This window comes from Nannospalax galili, unplaced genomic scaffold (genome assembly GCF_000622305.1).
Source record: "Nannospalax galili isolate Female #2095 unplaced genomic scaffold, S.galili_v1.0 scaffold1225, whole genome shotgun sequence".
NCBI classification, from domain to species: domain Eukaryota; kingdom Metazoa; phylum Chordata; class Mammalia; order Rodentia; family Spalacidae; genus Nannospalax; species Nannospalax galili.
In genome coordinates, this window is record NW_008352717.1 from 781334 (window position 1) to 799050 (window position 17717).

General features: G+C 49.8%; 1 protein-coding gene across 1 annotated transcript in view; it reads right to left on the bottom strand.

Annotated features, from left to right (window-relative positions):
- Positions 1-208: 208 nt before the first annotated feature.
- Dhrs3 (dehydrogenase/reductase 3) overlaps positions 209-17717 on the bottom strand; it is a 42313-nt gene continuing 24804 nt past the window's right edge. Inside the window, exons 2-6 of the mRNA XM_008849945.3 lie at positions 12126-12269; positions 11237-11356; positions 10696-10934; positions 4875-5000; positions 209-722 (exon numbers count right to left, since the gene is read on the bottom strand). Coding sequence (XP_008848167.1) covers positions 638-722; positions 4875-5000; positions 10696-10934; positions 11237-11356; positions 12126-12269 — 714 coding nt within the window. The 3' untranslated portion in view covers positions 209-637. The remainder of the gene's footprint in view (positions 723-4874; positions 5001-10695; positions 10935-11236; positions 11357-12125; positions 12270-17717) is intronic.

Sequence of the window (17717 nt, forward strand, 5' to 3'; positions counted from 1 at the left end):
AAGGCATTCTAGCTCTCAGGAGTCCTAGTAGGGAAGCCATGGTCTGCCAGGAGGGGCCTGGCCTCTCTTTGTACCCTCAAGTTTGGCTTTGGTCTCTCTCCTGGTCTCTGAGGACTCCGAGGTAGACCCCTTCTCCCTCAAGGATGGGGCTTTGTGGTTGGGACGGGCTCCCTTCCCAGCTGTTTGCCCAAGGATCTGAACAAAGGAAGCCGAGAAAGCCACCTTTTATTGTGCATTCCTGCTGGTTAACCAGTTTGCATGAGCCGAGGATGAGTGAGTTTTGGCGGGGAAGGCAGAGCACCTGGGGGCAGACCCTCCTGGAAACAGACTATGCACCCTGCTCAGGTGGGTTAAACCAGAGAAGCAATTTAACAATAAACTCTACAGAATCAGAAATGAACAAAGTATCAAGGTGGCTGCTGCTGGCTTCTTGCCTCCCCATGGGGGTCAGTTATACCCATCAGTCCTGCGCAAAGGTCCTGGGGCTGACCTGGGAGCTGCTAGGTTCTTCCCTGGGGACAGGCATAATCCCGCTCACCCAGCGGACGTGTGCCAATGGACAGATGCGTGGCTGTGCTCCCAGGTGCTGCAGCCCCCCTCAGGCTTCACGGCTCCTGAAGTGAGTCTTCTTGCTGCTCTATGTCCGCCCCTTGAAAGTGTTCATGCAGGTGTAGGTCCCTGAGAATCTGTGGATCTCCTCCAGCGCGGCCTGTGGGAGTATGCTGAGGGGAAGAGAAGATGGTCAGTGGGGTGGGGGAAAGCAGGGGTCACTGCTTTCCCAACAGGAGTTTGGGCTATACCAAACAGGAGAGCAGAATAATGGTCCTAGACGTGCTTCCCGCCTCCTCTGTAAGCCACACACCAGCTTTCCTCCTAAACACCTCTGGGACCCGAAGAACTTACAGGAAGCAGTTAGTACTTTCACTAGGTAAAGGGCAGGGCACAGAAAGGATGGTAGAGCGGTAAGAGCTGCGTTCTTAGCATCTGCTGTGGGGTGTTGCATGTGCCCTGTCCCCTCAAAAATACAGGTTGAAACCTGATTGTCTTTGTGGTAAGACAGAGGTGACTGGGTCATGAGAGGATCTGTCCATTCACGGATTAATGGGCAGTCTGGGCAGTGGCTGTTATGAAAGCAAGTTCCTGGGCACATTTACTCTGCCTCACCATGCGATATTCTTCCATGACGTCATGAGGTCTCAGGAAAGCCCTGCCAGATGCTGACAACGTGCTCTGGGATGCGCCAGCCTCCAGAACCCCAAGCCACACATACCCCTGGTTCCTTTTTTCTAAGATTTTTAAAATTTAAAATGGGGTGAGTGTGTATGTGTGTGTGTGTGTGTGTGTGTGTAGTTGCTCACGAAGGCCAGAAGAGGGCACTGAATCTCCTGGAGCTGGAGTTGCAGGTGATTGAGAGCTATCTGATGTAGATGCTGGGAACTGAACTCTGGTCCCCTGCAAGAGCAGTTGTAGGCTCTTAATTCTGAATCATCTCTCCAGCCCTCTTAAAAAAAAACAACAAAACTCCCTCCATCTTCCTTCCTCCTCCTCTCCCCTCTTTCTGACACATTCACAGTCACTTGTGAAGGTCAGAGGACAACCAGCATGTCAGTCCTCACTTTCCACCTCGCTAGAGACAGGGTCTCTTGTTTTTTTTTCTTCTGCATATACCAGCCTAGCTGGCCTGGGAGATTCCAGAGATTCGTCTCTGTCTCCCAGTTCCCTGTATGCACATTGGATTAAGGTGCATGCTACCCCATCCAGCTTTTCATGAGTTCGGGAGATTTAAACTCAGGTCTTCATGCTTGTGTGCCATTCACTTTACTCACAGAGCCATCAACCGGCCTACACCTCTGTTCTTTACGAATTACCCTGTCTGTGGTACTCAGTTATACCATCAGAAGATAGACTAAGACAGCATCTTAGGGCCTTGCGTAATCTCAGAGATCAATCAACTCCAACAGCTGCTTGCTTCTTTAACAAAGACTTGCTAGGAGGGGCTGAGGAGTTAGGTACACTTTAGATGACACGTTCTCCAGGGAAATGTGCCGGACGCACCCATAGCCTCTCCTGGGGTAACCTAGAGCCCTTCTGCTCCTTGACTATCTGTCACAGGAGTACGTTTGTGGCAGATGTCTCATCTCTGGTCCTTAGTTCCTCTGAGACCCAGGCCTGGCAGAGTGAGGACTCCCAGTCTCTCAAGTCAAAGTACAGGCCCTTGCCCTACTCTAGGTACAGGATGGGAATGGCTTGCTCCCATGCAGGGAAATCTGGAAGGCTTCCTGGTGGTGGCTCCATAGGAGCCTTCAGAGTTTTCTCTCGGAAAAGGTCAGGAAGGGTGTGGTGTAGGATTGGGGAAGACTCTGCTGTGAGAGGAAGAAGTCAGGGACAGGACAGGAAATATATGTTGGGGCTTACTGTGCTGAGATGTTGCAGACAGACTACATTTTCATTAAATGTTACAGAACACTTCTAAAGATGTTTCCTAGCAGGGCGTGGTGACGCACACCTTTAATTCCAGTACTTGGGAGGAGCAGGTGGATGTCTGTGAATTCAAGGCCAGCCTAGTTTACACAATGGGTTCCAGGACAGCTTGGGGCTACAGGGAGACCCTGTCTCAAAAAGACTCCCCCCCCAAAAAAGATGTTTTCTAAGGTGGAGGGTGGAACCCTGGCTTCAGTGAGGACACGAGTTCCTACTCGTGTGTGTGTGTGTGTGTGTGTGTGTGTGTGTGTGTGTCTTCCTTCAGGTGTCATCATCCACCTTGTTTTGTGAGACAGGGTCTCTCACTGACCTGGAACTCACCTATGAAGCCATCTTGTCAGTAAACCCCAGAGATCTTCCTGCTTCCACCTCCCACTGCTGGGATTACAAGTACATACCACCATGCCCAGCTTCTTGATATGGGTGTAGGGACCAAACTCTGGTCCTCAGACTTGCACAGCAAGCATGTTACTAACTGAGCCATTTCGTGCCTGCTCCTGAACAGGCTTCCCGAGGCAGTCAGAGAGCCTCTTGAATTGAGGGTCAGTTCAGGATGGACTGAGGGAAGCTGGGATGGTGTGAGTGTGGCAGGTGTCCCCTCCTCGACTCTCTACTTCACTGTATCTGGTTGTAGGAGTAGAGGATAAGGGGCTGGTTACCATGGTCCCCTTAGTGTCAAGGTCCTGTGTCACAGCTAGGGGTGTGGCTTTCCTGAGAGTCATGTCTGATGGTAACAGGGGAGCTGGCCATGTACCTGGGAGCCTCACTTTCTGACAAGCAAGAGAGAGCCAGACTCATGGCCGAGGGATTCAGTTCTCCCTGTCCTGAGGCCTCTGGGCACTCTGCTGAGGCAGCTACCTGTACCAGCTCCTACAGTGTGGGACCTGGATGCACGAAGTCTGGAAAGATCTAGGGGAATATAAGCCCGAGAAGATTCTGGAGGGGAAAGTACTTCCTTTATGGAGTCTACCTCCTAAGGTGTGTGCCTTGGTAAGTCCCACCTCACTAGAACTATGCGATTTCTGCAAACTCTGAGCCTTTGGCATGAAAACCCCTTAGGGTCCGGGGATATGTCTAACAGTCTGAACAGTGGTTCTTAAAATGTGTTTTAGGAACTCTTAGGCGTTCCTGAGATTTCTTCTGGATAGTTATAATAATACAACTTCACTTGTCTTTTTTTTTTTTTTCTTTCTTGAGCCAGGAGCTCATGTATCTCAGGTTAGCTTTGAATTTGCTATGTAGCCAAAGATGACCTTATACTTCTCATCCTCCTGCTTCTACCTCTCAAGTGTCATTAATCCAGGCATACACTATCACCCAGTTTATGAACCCAGGGCTCCTGCATGCTAGGCAAGCCTTCTACCCACTGAGCTACATCTCTATCATTTGTGTTTTATTCTCTTATTTTCTCATGAACATGCAGTGGAGTTTCCTAGAGGCTAAACATGTTACTATCACCACTGGCTGAAAAGGGAAGCAGATGTAAGGATATAGTTGTCTCAGGGCTGGAGAGATGGCTCAGCAGTTAACAGCACTGGCTGTTCTTGCAGAGGACCTGAGTTCAAATTCCAGCGTCCTCATGCCAGCTAACAACTGTCTGTAACTCCAGTTCCAGGGATTCAACACCCTCTTCTGTTCTCTGCGGGCACTGCATGGCATGGATCCACTTACATACATGTAAGCAATACACTCACACATAAAATAAGTCAAAAAAGAATAAGCTGTCTCAAACTAAACCAGACAAGAGATTTACAAAAAAATGCAAACAATGCCACCCCTGACAACTGTTATTTTTCTTTCAGAAAATATAATTGCTTGTTATAAAAATATATTTATGAGCTGTCTCAAAAAAATTTTTGGATTTTTAGGCAAGCAAACAAAACAGTTACGGTAATTTAATAGTTTTGTTATTGCTGTTTATAAGTGAATAATATTACAAATAAAACTAATTTTGGTTTTTCCTCGGTTTTAATTTGCAACACAGTAAATCGTGAGATACAACTCACATAAACGACAGCTCTTTGGAGTCCTCAGTAATTTTTAAGACAGGCATGATAAATTCCAGAACTAGGGAGTCTAACACGAGAGAACTGAAAGTTCGTGGCCAGCCTATAGAGTGTGCTCCAGACCAGCCCGAGCTGCACAGTGTGACCCTGTCTCAAAAATAAATAAATACTCACAGGGCTCCTTAGACCAACAAGTGGAGAACTACTGCTACTGCCTTCTGGTCAGTACAGAACCTCAGCAGCAGAGGTGCCACTGCGCCTCATCCTGCCCCCAGCAGACATGACTAATAGATCATGTGTACTTTGTCCAGTCTGCTGCCTCTTTCCCACTAGGACCCACTGGGGGGAATGTACTTGATGAAGAGGTCTCTCCCCTCTACCCCATACCTTTTCAAGATAATGAGGATATTCATGGTCCACGGGAGCAGGAGGAGGGCCTGGTTTTGCTGCACGGCTTCCACCGTCCTCCGGGCTACCGTCTCCGGCTTCAACGGGGGGAAGAGGTTGGGAAACCTGAAGGCAGGAAGACACTGGTTTCTCCTGGAGAACCTGGCATCTCTGCTGGGAGTCTCAGCGGGTGCCAATGTGGAAGGAGGATCCCTTTGGCTCTCCTGGGTGAGGGACCCTCCCTCTCACTGCCCTCTATGTGAGGAGTCTGCAGGCTAGCAGGAGGTATCTCAAGGAAATCAAGGAATTCCAGCCTACTCTGTTGGGCTCGATCTCCAAAGCCCTCCAGGGCTCCTGGCACACTGAACTGGCTCCACACTCTGTAATCTGGGCCCTGACGAGCTCTGACGGTTTCCTCCCTCCTCCCTCTGTTTGAGCAGCACAGGCCAGCCTGTCTGGACCAGCTGTCCCTAATGGCTTGGGTCACTCTTCCCAGTCGCTCCTCAGGGAGATCTCTCAGCCCCCACCGACCCCTCAGTGGTCTCTAGCCTTAAATTCATGTCAATTGCCTGCACTGATCACTTCTACAATGGCCTTGCTTATTGACCGCTTCCTTGTCAAGGGCCCATCTCCCCCACGAGACTACGAGCTCTACAGGGGTGCTGGCCCAATGAGTCTCAGTCTCACTCTCTGTTGCATCACTGGCATCTAGCAGTAGCTGGTATACAGTAGGTGCTCAATAAATATTTCTTGTTCCCCTTATACATCTCTACTCCTTGGGTCTGGAATCAGGGGCTGTGTGCTGGGCAGGCCCTTGGCATGCTGGTTCACTTACTGTTCATTCATTCATTGACTCACTGACTACAGAGGTCAAACCCAGAAGACTTCAATAAGAACAAACCATCAAATCCACAAACAGCAGGACTGTCCCATGCCCATTCAGAGGCATCTGACCCTGGACCCATGCAACCATGGTATTCCCTAAGTCTGTGGCCTGCACATGAATATTCTCTCTCGTTCATGAATAAGGAAACAGAGGTTCCCCTGGAGGACTGGGGCCAGCAAGGCCCAGGAGTGAGCTCCAGGCCACTCTCCAGTGACAGCTCTTCCTACCCCTCTTTGGTTTAAAGGAATGGACTCACTTCACAGGCACATGCTGCCAGCCCTGACCTTTGTCCAACAAAGGGCTTGTGATTGGCTCTGGTACCGGGAAGATGAAGGGTGGTGAGTCACCAGGTCTGATGCCATTCCTGAGCAAGGGGCACCCCTGCCACTCACGGACCACGCCCTTCCCTGCACCTTCTTCACTGCCCTAACAATGCTGCTTTAAAAATTTTGTTTCGCTGGGTATGATGGTGCACACCTTTAATCCCAGCACTCGGGAGGCAGAGGCAGGTGGATCTCTGTGAGTTGGAGGCCAGCCTGGTCTACATAATGAGTTCCAGGTCAGCTGGGGCTACAAAGGAGACCCTGTCTCAAAAAGACCAAAAAAAATTTTTGTTTCTTTATTTGTGTGAGTGTGCAAGTGTGTATGTGTTCATGTGCACAGGTGTGGAGGACAGAGGTCAGCCTCAGGTATCACTCCTCAGAGCGGTTCACCTTGTTCTTGAGACAGGGACTTTCATTGGCCTGGGGCTTCCTGACGGCTACACTGGCTGTTCAGCAAGCCCTAGGAACTGCCCATTCTAGTTCCCCAGCACTGGGATTACAAGCACAAGCTACCATGCCTGGCTTCTTATTTTTTCTTTTTGAGACAGGGTCTCCTTGTATCCCCAGTTGGCCTGGAACTCACTGTATAGATCAGGCTGGCCTTGAACTCACAAAGGCCTCTGCCTCCCAAGTGCTGGGATTAAAGGCGTGTGCCACCACGCCCGGCCTAGCCTGGCTTTTTTATATGGGTTCTGGGGTTCAAACTCAGATCCTACTTTACTAACTAGGCTCTCTCCCCAGGCCACAACAGGGCTTCTAAGAAGCCCCTGAAGGGCTGGCCTTGGATTCTGCAGGGAGGCGCATGCTGAGACAGCTTACAGATGCTGGAACCTAGTGCCAAGTGGCTCATCTACTGTCTCCAGCCTCCACTTGTGGCTGGCACTGCTTCTTGAGGGATGGGAGAAAGGGTGGGAAGACCCAGCTTCACAGGTTTTGGGGTATTCTTCTTGGAGGAGCCTTAAGTCTCTAGGGATTTTCCCTTTTCTCTCTTTGGTGGGTAGGATGGTGACCAGGAACCCTGGGAAGTGGCAGACAGCAAGCCTGTAGAAGCAGAGGGAAGTCAGAAAAAGTCTGCTCCGCTAACCAACTTCCGGCTGTGTGGTCTCTGGGAGGTGCCTGAGACTCTCTGAGCCTCAGCTCTCTTATCTGTAAAATGGGGTTAGAGCTCATTTGCAGGGCTTCTGGGAGGGCCAAATAGAGCAGTATAGTCAAGAGAACAATGTCTGGTGGTGTGGCTGGAACACAGACCAAGTCAGCAAACACGTCTACAAGCAGGAGCACCCACAGATAAGCCAGCTTGCTGCGTGGCCCCTGCTTCTGTCCTAACCAGGTCCTTGACCTTCACTTCCTGAGAAACAACTAAGACAACCATAGGACAGAGCCAAGGCTGTTCGACTTTTCTTTTTCTCTCAATGAATGGGAGCTGCTTAAGCATATGTCTTCCAGGTCTGCTCTTCCGGCCAAGCCCTAGGCACTGGCCTGCACAGCCACAGGTAGCTAATATCTACCTAGTGCTCACTAAGGAGGCATAGCTAGTCAATACTCACACAGTTGCTCACTCAACTTATAAAGTCAGGGTTAGAAATCACTTTAAAAAATAAAAACAATCGCCAGGCGTGGTAGTGCACGCCTTTAATCCCAGCACTAGGGGGGCAGAGGCAGGCAGATCTCTGTGAGTTCAAGGCCAGCCTGGTCTACGTAGTGAGTTCCAGGACAGCTGGGGCTACAGGAAGACCCTGTCTCAAAAAGACCAAAAAAACACCAAATTATATATACACAATCAAACTGAGGCACAGAAAAGTCAAGTCACTTATCCAAGGTCGCACAGAACTGGGATTTGATCCCAGGCCATTGGCACGTACACTGAACCACTAAGGAAAAATGCTTTGAGGGTACCTTGACTTAGAGTGGAGAATCAGGAAGATGCTGAAGGGTGAAACAGATGTGTGAGCACTGTGACCATCTCAACCTCTTCAGTGCTCAGGTTGTCCAATTAAAACCAGATTGCCACTGATGCACTTGTGTTGAATGTACATTTATTGAATGCCTCTTATATACTAAGATGGAAAGAAACCATACCAAGTATGTCCTGGAGGTCGGGGGGATCTACCATGGAACATTCATATAGTTATGAGCCTCCTCTAGGTTTTGAATTTATGACAATTTGTTTGCAAGCCAAGTAGAAATATTTGGATGATATCCTGGAAGAGATGATCTACTAGGAAAATTAGTAACATGCAATTATGAAGATGTTTATTCTTGGTAACAGTAACAAGAGCCTGGTGTAGTGGTGCCTGTCATCCCAAGCACTTGGGAGGCTAAGGCAGAAGGATTATCAAGAATTTGAGGTCAGCCTGGGCTAGAGATGAGACCCTGTCTCAAAATAAAATAAAGTAAAATGAATAAAGTAACAAAGGTATCTCTTTTCTGAGCAACTTGTGTGAGAGCTTTGTGTTAGGTATGTCACACATATTATCATTTGTAATTCTCCCAATAATCCTATGAAGTAAATATTATTTCCACCATTTTACAAATGAGCAAATTAAAGCTCTGAGAGGCTACAAAACTCGCCCATCGTTGGGTATGTAATACGTACAATACGGTGTTCCACACTAGTGCCATATTTTACCCTCACTGCCTATGATGTCGGTCATCACTCCACAGATCAACCTTGAAAAGAAGACATCCTGCAGCATGTCACAGCAATAACAGGTACCACTCCAGGTGCCTGACTCCCAAGCAAGAATGCTAGGCCAACAGTCACACTCTGCTTGATGGAATGGGTCTGCAGGAGGTGTGACTGGTGGGCTTGGGATTTCTTTACAGGGAGCTATAATTGGCATTTATTAATTTTAAACATTTATTAGTCTCTGTGGGGGGGGTAGGTGGGTGTGAGTGCCTCTGTGTGTGTGTGGAGGTCAGAGGACAACTTGCTGGAGTCAGTTCTCTCTTTCTACCATGTGGATCCTGGGGATCAAGGCCACCGGTGAAGGTAGAGCCTCTGTAGCTATGGAAACCTTGGGATACTGGAGATGCCAGGACCGTCGATGTCTGTGAAGAACAACAGGTGTGGAGTGGAACTGGCCTGAGCCTACCAGACAAGCTGTGTGTGTGTGTGTCTGTGGAAATTTTTTAAAAGACTAGACTTTTACAAGTTAAACTGTGAAAGCTGGGCGTGGTGGCACACGCCTGTAGTCCCAGCACTTGGGAGGCAGAGGCAGGCGGATCTCTGTGAGTTCAAGGCCAGCCTGGTCTACATAGTGAGTTCCAGGACAGCTGGGGCTACAGGGGAGACCCTGCTTCAAAAAGAAAAAAAAAAAAAAAAAACTGTGAAAAAAAAAGTTGGACTGTGTTGTATATTGTGATCCTCACAGGAGATCTTGGGGACAAGAAATGAAAAGGGTAAGGTTTACAGTGACATGCTGTGTGTCAACGTTGACAAGGGGGGATTGCCATAGCAATTTTTCGTCAACTTGGCACAAACTTAGAGATAATTAGAAAGAAGGAATCTCAATGAAGGAATTGTCTCTATCAGACTGGACTGTGGGCATATCTGTGGGGCATTTTCTTCACTGTGGATTGATGTCACAGGGCCCAGCGTACTGTGGGCAGTACTATCCCTGGGCAGATGGGCCTTGGCTATATAGGAAATGTAGTGAGCAAGCCAGTAAGCAGTGTTCCTCCACGGTCTGTGCTTCAGTTCCTGCCTCCAGGTTCCTCTCGGGCTCCTGCCCTGACTTCCTTCAGTGATAGCGTATGACCCGGGACATGTAAGATGAGATAAACCCTTTATTCTCCCAAGTTGCTCTTTGTCATGGTTTTTTATCATAGCAGCAGAAAGCTAACTGGGATGGGGGTCAGTCACTGACCTGGTCTCTAGCACCACAACCAGTTTACTTGCTTCATAATTTCCTGCTCACGGGATCAGGCAGAGTGGGCTGGTCTGGCTTCTTTCACTTGCTATCATGGACATCAGCTTCACTATACAGCTCGTGGTTTCCTTTTTTGCTGTTGGGTAGTAGTCTACTGCACATATTCAGTACAGGTGTTTTGCATAAGCTGCAGCATCAGGAAGTAGGACCTTAACTCACCCATGATGGTTAATCTTGCCAACTTGATAGGCTATCAAATCACCATGGAAACTGACTTGTGGGTCTGTCTATGAGAGTGTCTGGATTGTGTTAAATTGAGGTGGGAAGACCCACTCTAAATGTGGGCGGCACCATCCCATGGACTGGGGTCCTGGACTGGATAAAGAAGAGGAAGCGAGCTAAGCACCAGCATCCGCCTTTCTCTGCTTCCTGACTGCAGATGCCATGTGACCAGCTGCCTTGTGCTCTGCCGCCATGCCTTCCCTCCATGATGGACTGCGTCCCCAAACTGTGAGCCCAAACAAACCCTCCTTTAAGTTGCTTTGGTTAGGTATTTGTCACAGCAGCTGGAACAGTAACTAATATACTGTGGTAGCATCCCGTGTGTTGAGGATGGACAATGATTAACGAAAGGACCAGGCCATGGCCAAGGGCTTCTAGGGTCTTCTAGAGTGTAACTCTTCCCGTGCTGACCACTGGATGGGTTGGCTCAGGAGAGGTGGCTGGTCTCCCCCACTGACCTGACTCTCATGCCCTGAAACATCTCGGTGCTGGTGTGGAAGGGCAGCACGGTGGTGGCGCCGACACCTGGACAGTCCAGTAGCCCCAACGTTAAGCTCTCCATGAAGGCGAAGGCCGATGCTTTCGATGTGCAGTAGTCGATGGCGCCGGGAATGGCTGACAGTGCGAGCACGGAATTGAGGCACACGATGTGGCCGTTCTGGAGCTCCAACATACGTGGCAGGAAGGCCTTGGTGGTCTGAGGGTGGACAGGGGGGTCAACATGAAGCAGTGAAGCCCTTCCTTGGGGAGAATAGCCCATCCTGGATGCACGGCTACTCTGGGACGGAACCTTCCAGCAAGGAGGGGCTGCTGGCACCCTGCTTCCAGACACTACGTTCCTATGCCTCCAAGGTCAGTCATTCCTCTTGTCTAGCCGCTTTGCCTTTGGTCACCCCTGATGGCCTGAGCCCCAGTCCCAGTGGACCTCTCGCTCCACCCCTGCCCTATCCAGGCTCCCTGTCATGCTCTTGGCTGGCTCTGGGCCAGGCCTGCCCTTACCCAGAATTGGCCCAGAGTGTTGATGTGTTGGGACTTGAGGAGGGCGTCATCGTCACTGTCCATCAAGCTCTTCCCATGGACCACGGCGGCATTGTTCACCAGGATGGTGATGTCACCCACCTGTGGGCAAGAGGGGGCGATGGAGCTGTGAGGGCAGCCAGCCTACAGGGGTACGGACCCAGTGGTCCCTCAGCCGCCAGCTGTGTGGCCTTTCTGAGCATTAGTCTTGTTCATAAATGGTACTGGTGCCGTACCAGCTATGTCTGAGGATTAGAAATAATTAATGGCACATACTATACCCAGGACACAGCATACTTAAAATAAATGAGGTTATTGTTGCATAGAAATACCTAATACCATGAGCAGGTTATGTGACAGTCTTTTGGTGGGCAGTCTTTTTGAGACAGGGTCTCCTTGTATCCCAGCTGGCCTAGAACTTGCTAGTAGACATGATTGGCCTCCCTCTCAAGAGATATCCACCTGCCTCTGCCTCCTCAGTGCTGGCATTAAGAAGTCATGTGCCACCATGCCTGGCATCAGGGTAATTTCTTTTTCTCTTTTGGAGCTCACTGATATACTCAGCCCAAATGGCTTGAATTAGGGGAAGGATTTTCCCAGAAGGCAATGGGACATTTGCCCCTCTTGGTTTAGAGAGAAACTCAAAGGGTCCTAATGTCCGATGGGACCAGAGAGGACTAGATTTGTTGTGCCATCAATCCCAGTCCCTGCTCAAGTAGCTTGGGCCAGTTTCATGGAGAGTCCCCAAAGGTGCCCTGTACAAAGCCAGTCTGCCATAGCAATGCTTCCTCCCAGCCCACATGAATGTGTTCTTTGCCCAGCGTGACCCTGCATTCAGTATGCCAGGGACAGATGCTCCTGAGCTACTGACCTTCTCTCGGACAGCTTTGGCCGTCTGGTATACCTCCTCCCGGTTACCCACGTCACAGATGAAATAGTGGCACTCTGTGCCCATCTGCCGAATCTCCTCTGTTGTCTCCTTCAGGCATTTTTCAGTTCGGCCCCAGAGAACAATCTGGAAAGAGAGAAAAACAGCATAGAACAAGTGGTCTTGAAGAAGGCCGGAGTTATACACAATTGATTTCAGAAACTGAATAGTCTTTTAAAATATTTGTTATTTTTGAGACAGGGTCTCCCTGTAGCCCCAGCCATCCTGGAACTCACTATGTAGACCAGGCTGGCCTTGAACTCACAGAGATCCGCCTGCCTCTGCCTCCCGAGTGCTGGGATTAAAGGCATGTGCCACCATGCCCATCAAAAAAATATATTATTTTAATTTTTATGTGTATGAGTGTTTTGCCTGCATGTATATAAGTGCACCTGTGTTATGCAAAGCCCACAGAGGCCAGAAGAGGGCATTGGCTCAGCATCAGATCCCTTGGAACTGGTGATGGTTGTCAGCCACCATGTGAATGCTGGGAATTGAACCTGGGTCTCCTGGAAGAACAGCAAATGTTCTTAACCACTGAGCTGTCCCTCCAGCCCCCGAAATTTCATAGTCTTTAAGATACTGACCTCCTTGATTCCATCCCCAAATAAAGTATGTAAAGCAATTAACAATGAATTTGAAGTTAATCACTATAATTGCTATTGTTATTGGTGTATGTGTGGGGGTGGGGCAGAATGCCACAGTGCACCTATGGATGTCAGAAGACAGCTTTCAGGGTTGAGAAGCAAGTTCTTTTTTTTTTTTTTGATATTTTATTTATTCATTTTATGTGTATGTGTGTATTGCATGTAGGTAAGTGCACCTGTGTCGTGCAATGCCCGAGGACAGAAGAGCCTGTCAGATGCCCTGGAACTGGAGTTACGGACAGCTGTTAGCTGCCATGTGGGTGATGGGATTCGAACCTGGGTCTTCTGCAAGAACAGTCAGTGTTCTTAACCACTGAGCCATCTCTCCAGCCCCGAGCAGCAAGTTCTTTTACCCACTGAGCCATCTCACTAGCTCCAACGATAATTTTCTTTTTTAAATGTGTGTGTGTATGCTCATGAGTACAGGTGCCCTCAGAGGCCAGAAGAGGGTGTCGGATCCTCTGGAGCTGGAGTTACAGGTGGCTGTGAGTCACCATGTTGGTGCTGGGAACTAGAGTAGGGTTCTCTGAATATTGAGCTATTTTTCCTGCTGGAACAATGAAAAAAGCAACACCACTTACTCTTAATTAAGTGATTCAGCTGTTTCTGAGGACACTTTTTTCCCTTGGTGCCGAGGCCTGACTCAGGGCCTAGTAAACACCCTACCATTAAGCTAAATCCCCAATCCTACTTTTTTTTAAAAAATATTTTATTATTTTCATTTTATGTGTATGAATATATTACCTGCATGTATGTGAGTGCACCTGTGTCATGCAATGCTGTGGATGTCAAAGAGGGCTTTGGATTTCCCTGGAACTGAGCTAAGGATTGTTTGTAGTTGCCATGTGGGTGCTGGGAATCGAACCCAGGTCCTCTGCAAGGTCAGTGTTCTTAACCACTGAGCCATCTCTCCAGCCCCCCCCTGCTTTTTTTTTTTTTTTAAAGATGGGGTCTCATGATGTAGGCTTGCTGGCCTAAAACTCTCTATCTAGACCAGGCTGGTCTCAAACTCATAGAGAGTCACCTCTCTCTGCCTCCTGAGTGCTGGGATTAAAGACATGTGCCATCATGCCTGACATGAGTGTACTTATAACCAGTTGGTATGTTAAGCCCAAGTCTTTCTGACATGTTCTTCCCAGCAAGATGCCTCTTGCCAGCCCAGTTCCAGCCTCTTCCTTAATTCTTAGAGGCAATAGCAAAGTTCTTTCTGTACAATGTTCCAGAATGTTCTCTGTTAGGAACCAGCTGGCCTTCTCCCCAGTTATATTTAAAGCTGGGATTATTCATACCAGCCTTTAGGAAGGATAAGGGAGCTCCCTCTCTCTGCTAGACCACAGAAGCCATCCAGGGCTCCCACCTCACTTTGGTTACACTGCGAAGGAAGGATGCAAGGGAGGACAGGAAAGGGACATCCAGGCTCCCAGTGAGAAGGTAACACATCCTTACCCAGCAGGTACTAAGTGCAGGACCAAGTGACCTTGACAGGATCTGTAAATGGGTACTTAGAGGGGCTGGACAAATTTATGACTGGTCCTCAGAAGGCTAAGAATTGAAGTCCTGACTAGACAGAGGGAAGACTGGGGAGCCCCACCACTCAGGGGACGAGCATGTCTGCAACACAGATCTGTTTCTTTTCTGTCTAAAACCCCAGTGCAGGCTGGCTGTCACCCTGAGCCCCTGTGATTTTCTCAGCACAAATCAGTTTGCATATGCTCTGTCAAAGGGATCCTGGGTACTCCACAGCTCCAGAGGAATGAACGCTGGCTGGTTCTTGGCAGGCGAGGGAGAGTCAGGGTCTAAAGCTCACCATGTCCTGCCCAGAAAACCTGCTGTCAGGAACTCTGGAGACCAGCACTGTCAATTAGGCCAGAAGACCACCCAGGAGAGGGGGTGGGGCAGGTGGTGGGACGAGGACCACAGTCAGGATCTGGGTACTGTTGAGGTCGCCCCTACTGGGCTGAGGAAGTGGCCCCAGGACTCTCCATGGCAGAGTGCCTCTCTGCTTTCTTGCCCCCTACTGGGTGCCTGGACCCCCCCCAGGACCCCCCCCAGGACCCAATTCTGTCGGGTTTATTTTAGTACCTCAGTACTGACTGAGGCAATATACTGATGTGGCGTGAATGAACAAATGTTAGGGCCAAAGTTGGCACAGTGTGGGTGGGCATTCAATCACCTATTTAGGTCGAGAGGCTGTCCAACCTTTGTGGCTGAGCTATCTACGGCCTCAGAAACTTCCACACATGAGAATGTGAGGACTAGGAGTCAGTGGAGTCTGGGTTTCCTAGAGCATCCAATCTGGCAACACTGAGCTGAGGGGAGGCTTGCAGGGGTTGGACTGCACAATTGAGGTGCTAGGCTTGGTGTTGGCTGAAGGTGAGCTGTAGGGCCCAAGTGCACAGGACTCTGCATCTCTCTGGACTAATCTCTGTGCCTGTAATGGGTGCTTGTCTGTGTCTGTGAGTGTTAATGTCTCTGAGTGTGTGCAGCATTTGCATGTTGTAAATGTTTGTGTGTCTGTAAGTATACAGGTGTGTGTCTGGCTATGCATGTCTGTGTGAGCGTATCTGTCTGCAAGAATAATCTGGAAGCGGGCAACTGTGAGCAGGCATCTGTGTCTGTGAGCATGAGTCTACATCTGTGAGCCTGGGTCTATGTTTGAATGCACTCTACATCTGTGTCTGAGTGTGCATCTGAGAACAAGCACATATCCACAAGTGTGCATCTGAGTGTGTCTGAATGTGCTATACACCTGTGTCTGTGAGTATACATCTGAGCATCTGTGAGTGTACATCTGTGCATCTGGAAGCAAGCACATATCCACAAGTGTGCATCTGAGTATGTCTGAAAGTGTGTACACCTCTGTGTCTGTGAGAGTGCATCTGTGTGCCTGTGAATAAACGTGCATCTGTGTGTGTCTGGGCACAAGTGTGTTTGTTAAGCATGCTCTGTGTGCATGCATTCGTGAGCAGGGCTCTATGTCTGTCTAAGTGTGCATCTATGTGTCTAAGCAAAGGTGTGCATCTGTGAGTGTGCATGGCCTGTGTGCTGGTGTCCTCAGATCCTCTGGTGAATGCACACAGGTCTTGGGATGGGACGGGCACCCCTTGTCCTCTGTCCTTAGGATCCAGCTGCAGCTCCATGGTCATCAAGGCTCTGCAGTGGTGTAGGAGAGGGATGTGGGCACAGTACCCCCTGGCTGGTGCTGCTCTAGTCACTGGTTCCTCTTGGAGCCCCTGCCAGACCCCTCAGAGAATCCGAGTCACTGGCAAATACAATGCAGGAGGTCTGCCCAGGTGACTCTATCAGAATCCCCTGGGGTGACCTTGACGGCCGATAGGTCCCACCCAGGGCCAGGTCAAGATGGGGCTGGGCAGGTGTGTGTGGAATTTGGAGGACAGATAGGAGCCTGAGGAGGGACTGGATTTGAGCCCTTGGAAGTTGAGCCTCCTCTTAACCAGGAACAGGGAGCAGCTGGCAGGGTCAGCACTAGGGGCTCTATACTTCCTGGTCTCCTGTCCCCTGTGGGGTTAAATAATGAGCTTCTAGCCCCTTTCCCTCTTAGGACAGGTAAGCCAGAGAAGGGGAGGGAAAGGTAACCTTTGTCCCCAGTTGCAGACTGTCAGCTGGGGCCTGAGGGGAAGGTATAGTATAGTCCTCCCTTCTTAACCCTGCTACCTTGTTAGCCTCAGCTGCTTCAAGCCCTTCTCAGCCTTAGTGGACCCCATCACTCACTTTCAATAGCTGGAAATTATAGCTCAAAGTAGTTAAATCAGGTGTCCAAAGCCATCCTCTGTGGGTGGCGGAGGCAGAATTCGAACCCAGGGCCTACCCTCTGCATGTATAGCCCTGAACCCCCAAGGCTTGGTGGGATAGGATAAGCTTTGAGGACCTGACTCCAAATCCCCGTGTCCAGTGCTGGTGTCCATTCCCAGAAACTCCTTTCTTGTGCCTCACCCAGCTAATCTCCTCCACCACAACCTCATCTATCTACCTACCAGGCCAGGCAGCCCTAACTGGGTGAGGGCCAACCCAATGCTGGGACCCAAAGGAACTAAACAGCCGTGACTCCCACCCCAGGAGCCCCAGGTCTGGGAGGAAGACCTGGGAAATATCAGTTACAGACGAGGGTGAGTGATAAGAAGCAGGAAGGGAACCTCAGCTTTCAGGAGCTGGCCCCGCATGACCGTCTCACAAAGGAAGCTGCAGCTCAGCATCTGAGCATCTGAGGCCATAAGGCTGGCATTAGGAGAGCAGGGCTGTCTGGTTCAGAGCACAGATGGCTGAGACAGCACTGCCATTCACTCTCGGCAGGAGAAAACTCATTCCCAGGGCTGGGGTGGAGCTCCGTGGTGGAGTGCCAACCTAGTATGCGTGAGGCCCTGAATTCAGCCCCAGGCTCTGAAAACACAAATAAAGGAACGACACAACCTGGTCCCCTCTGGGGTATTCAGCAGGCTGGTTCTGTTGGGATTTCTCCTGGGAGGAAGGATCAAGAAAACCATAGGACCACCCTTGACACACTCCGGTCTGTAGTCACTCAAAGGACCTGTGTATTAGGGCAGGGAAAGGAATTCACAGACTCAAAGTGTTGACAAGGGAGCAGCACTGAGCACTGGGAGAGACCCACCTCTAACACTTCAGCAGCTCAAGGAAGCAGGTAGGGAGGAGAGAGCCTAGGGGAGGAGAGAACCTGGAGGAGGAGAGAGCCGGGAGGACATTTGCTTCTGTATGTCTGTGTCTTAAAGTCTCTAAAGAACAAGGTGATTTATGATCTTAAAAAACAGAACTGGTGGGCCGGGCATGGTGGTGCACGCCTTTGGCACACACCTTTAAACCCAGCACTTGGGAGGCAGAGGCAGGCGGATGTCTGAGTTCAAGGCTAGCCTGG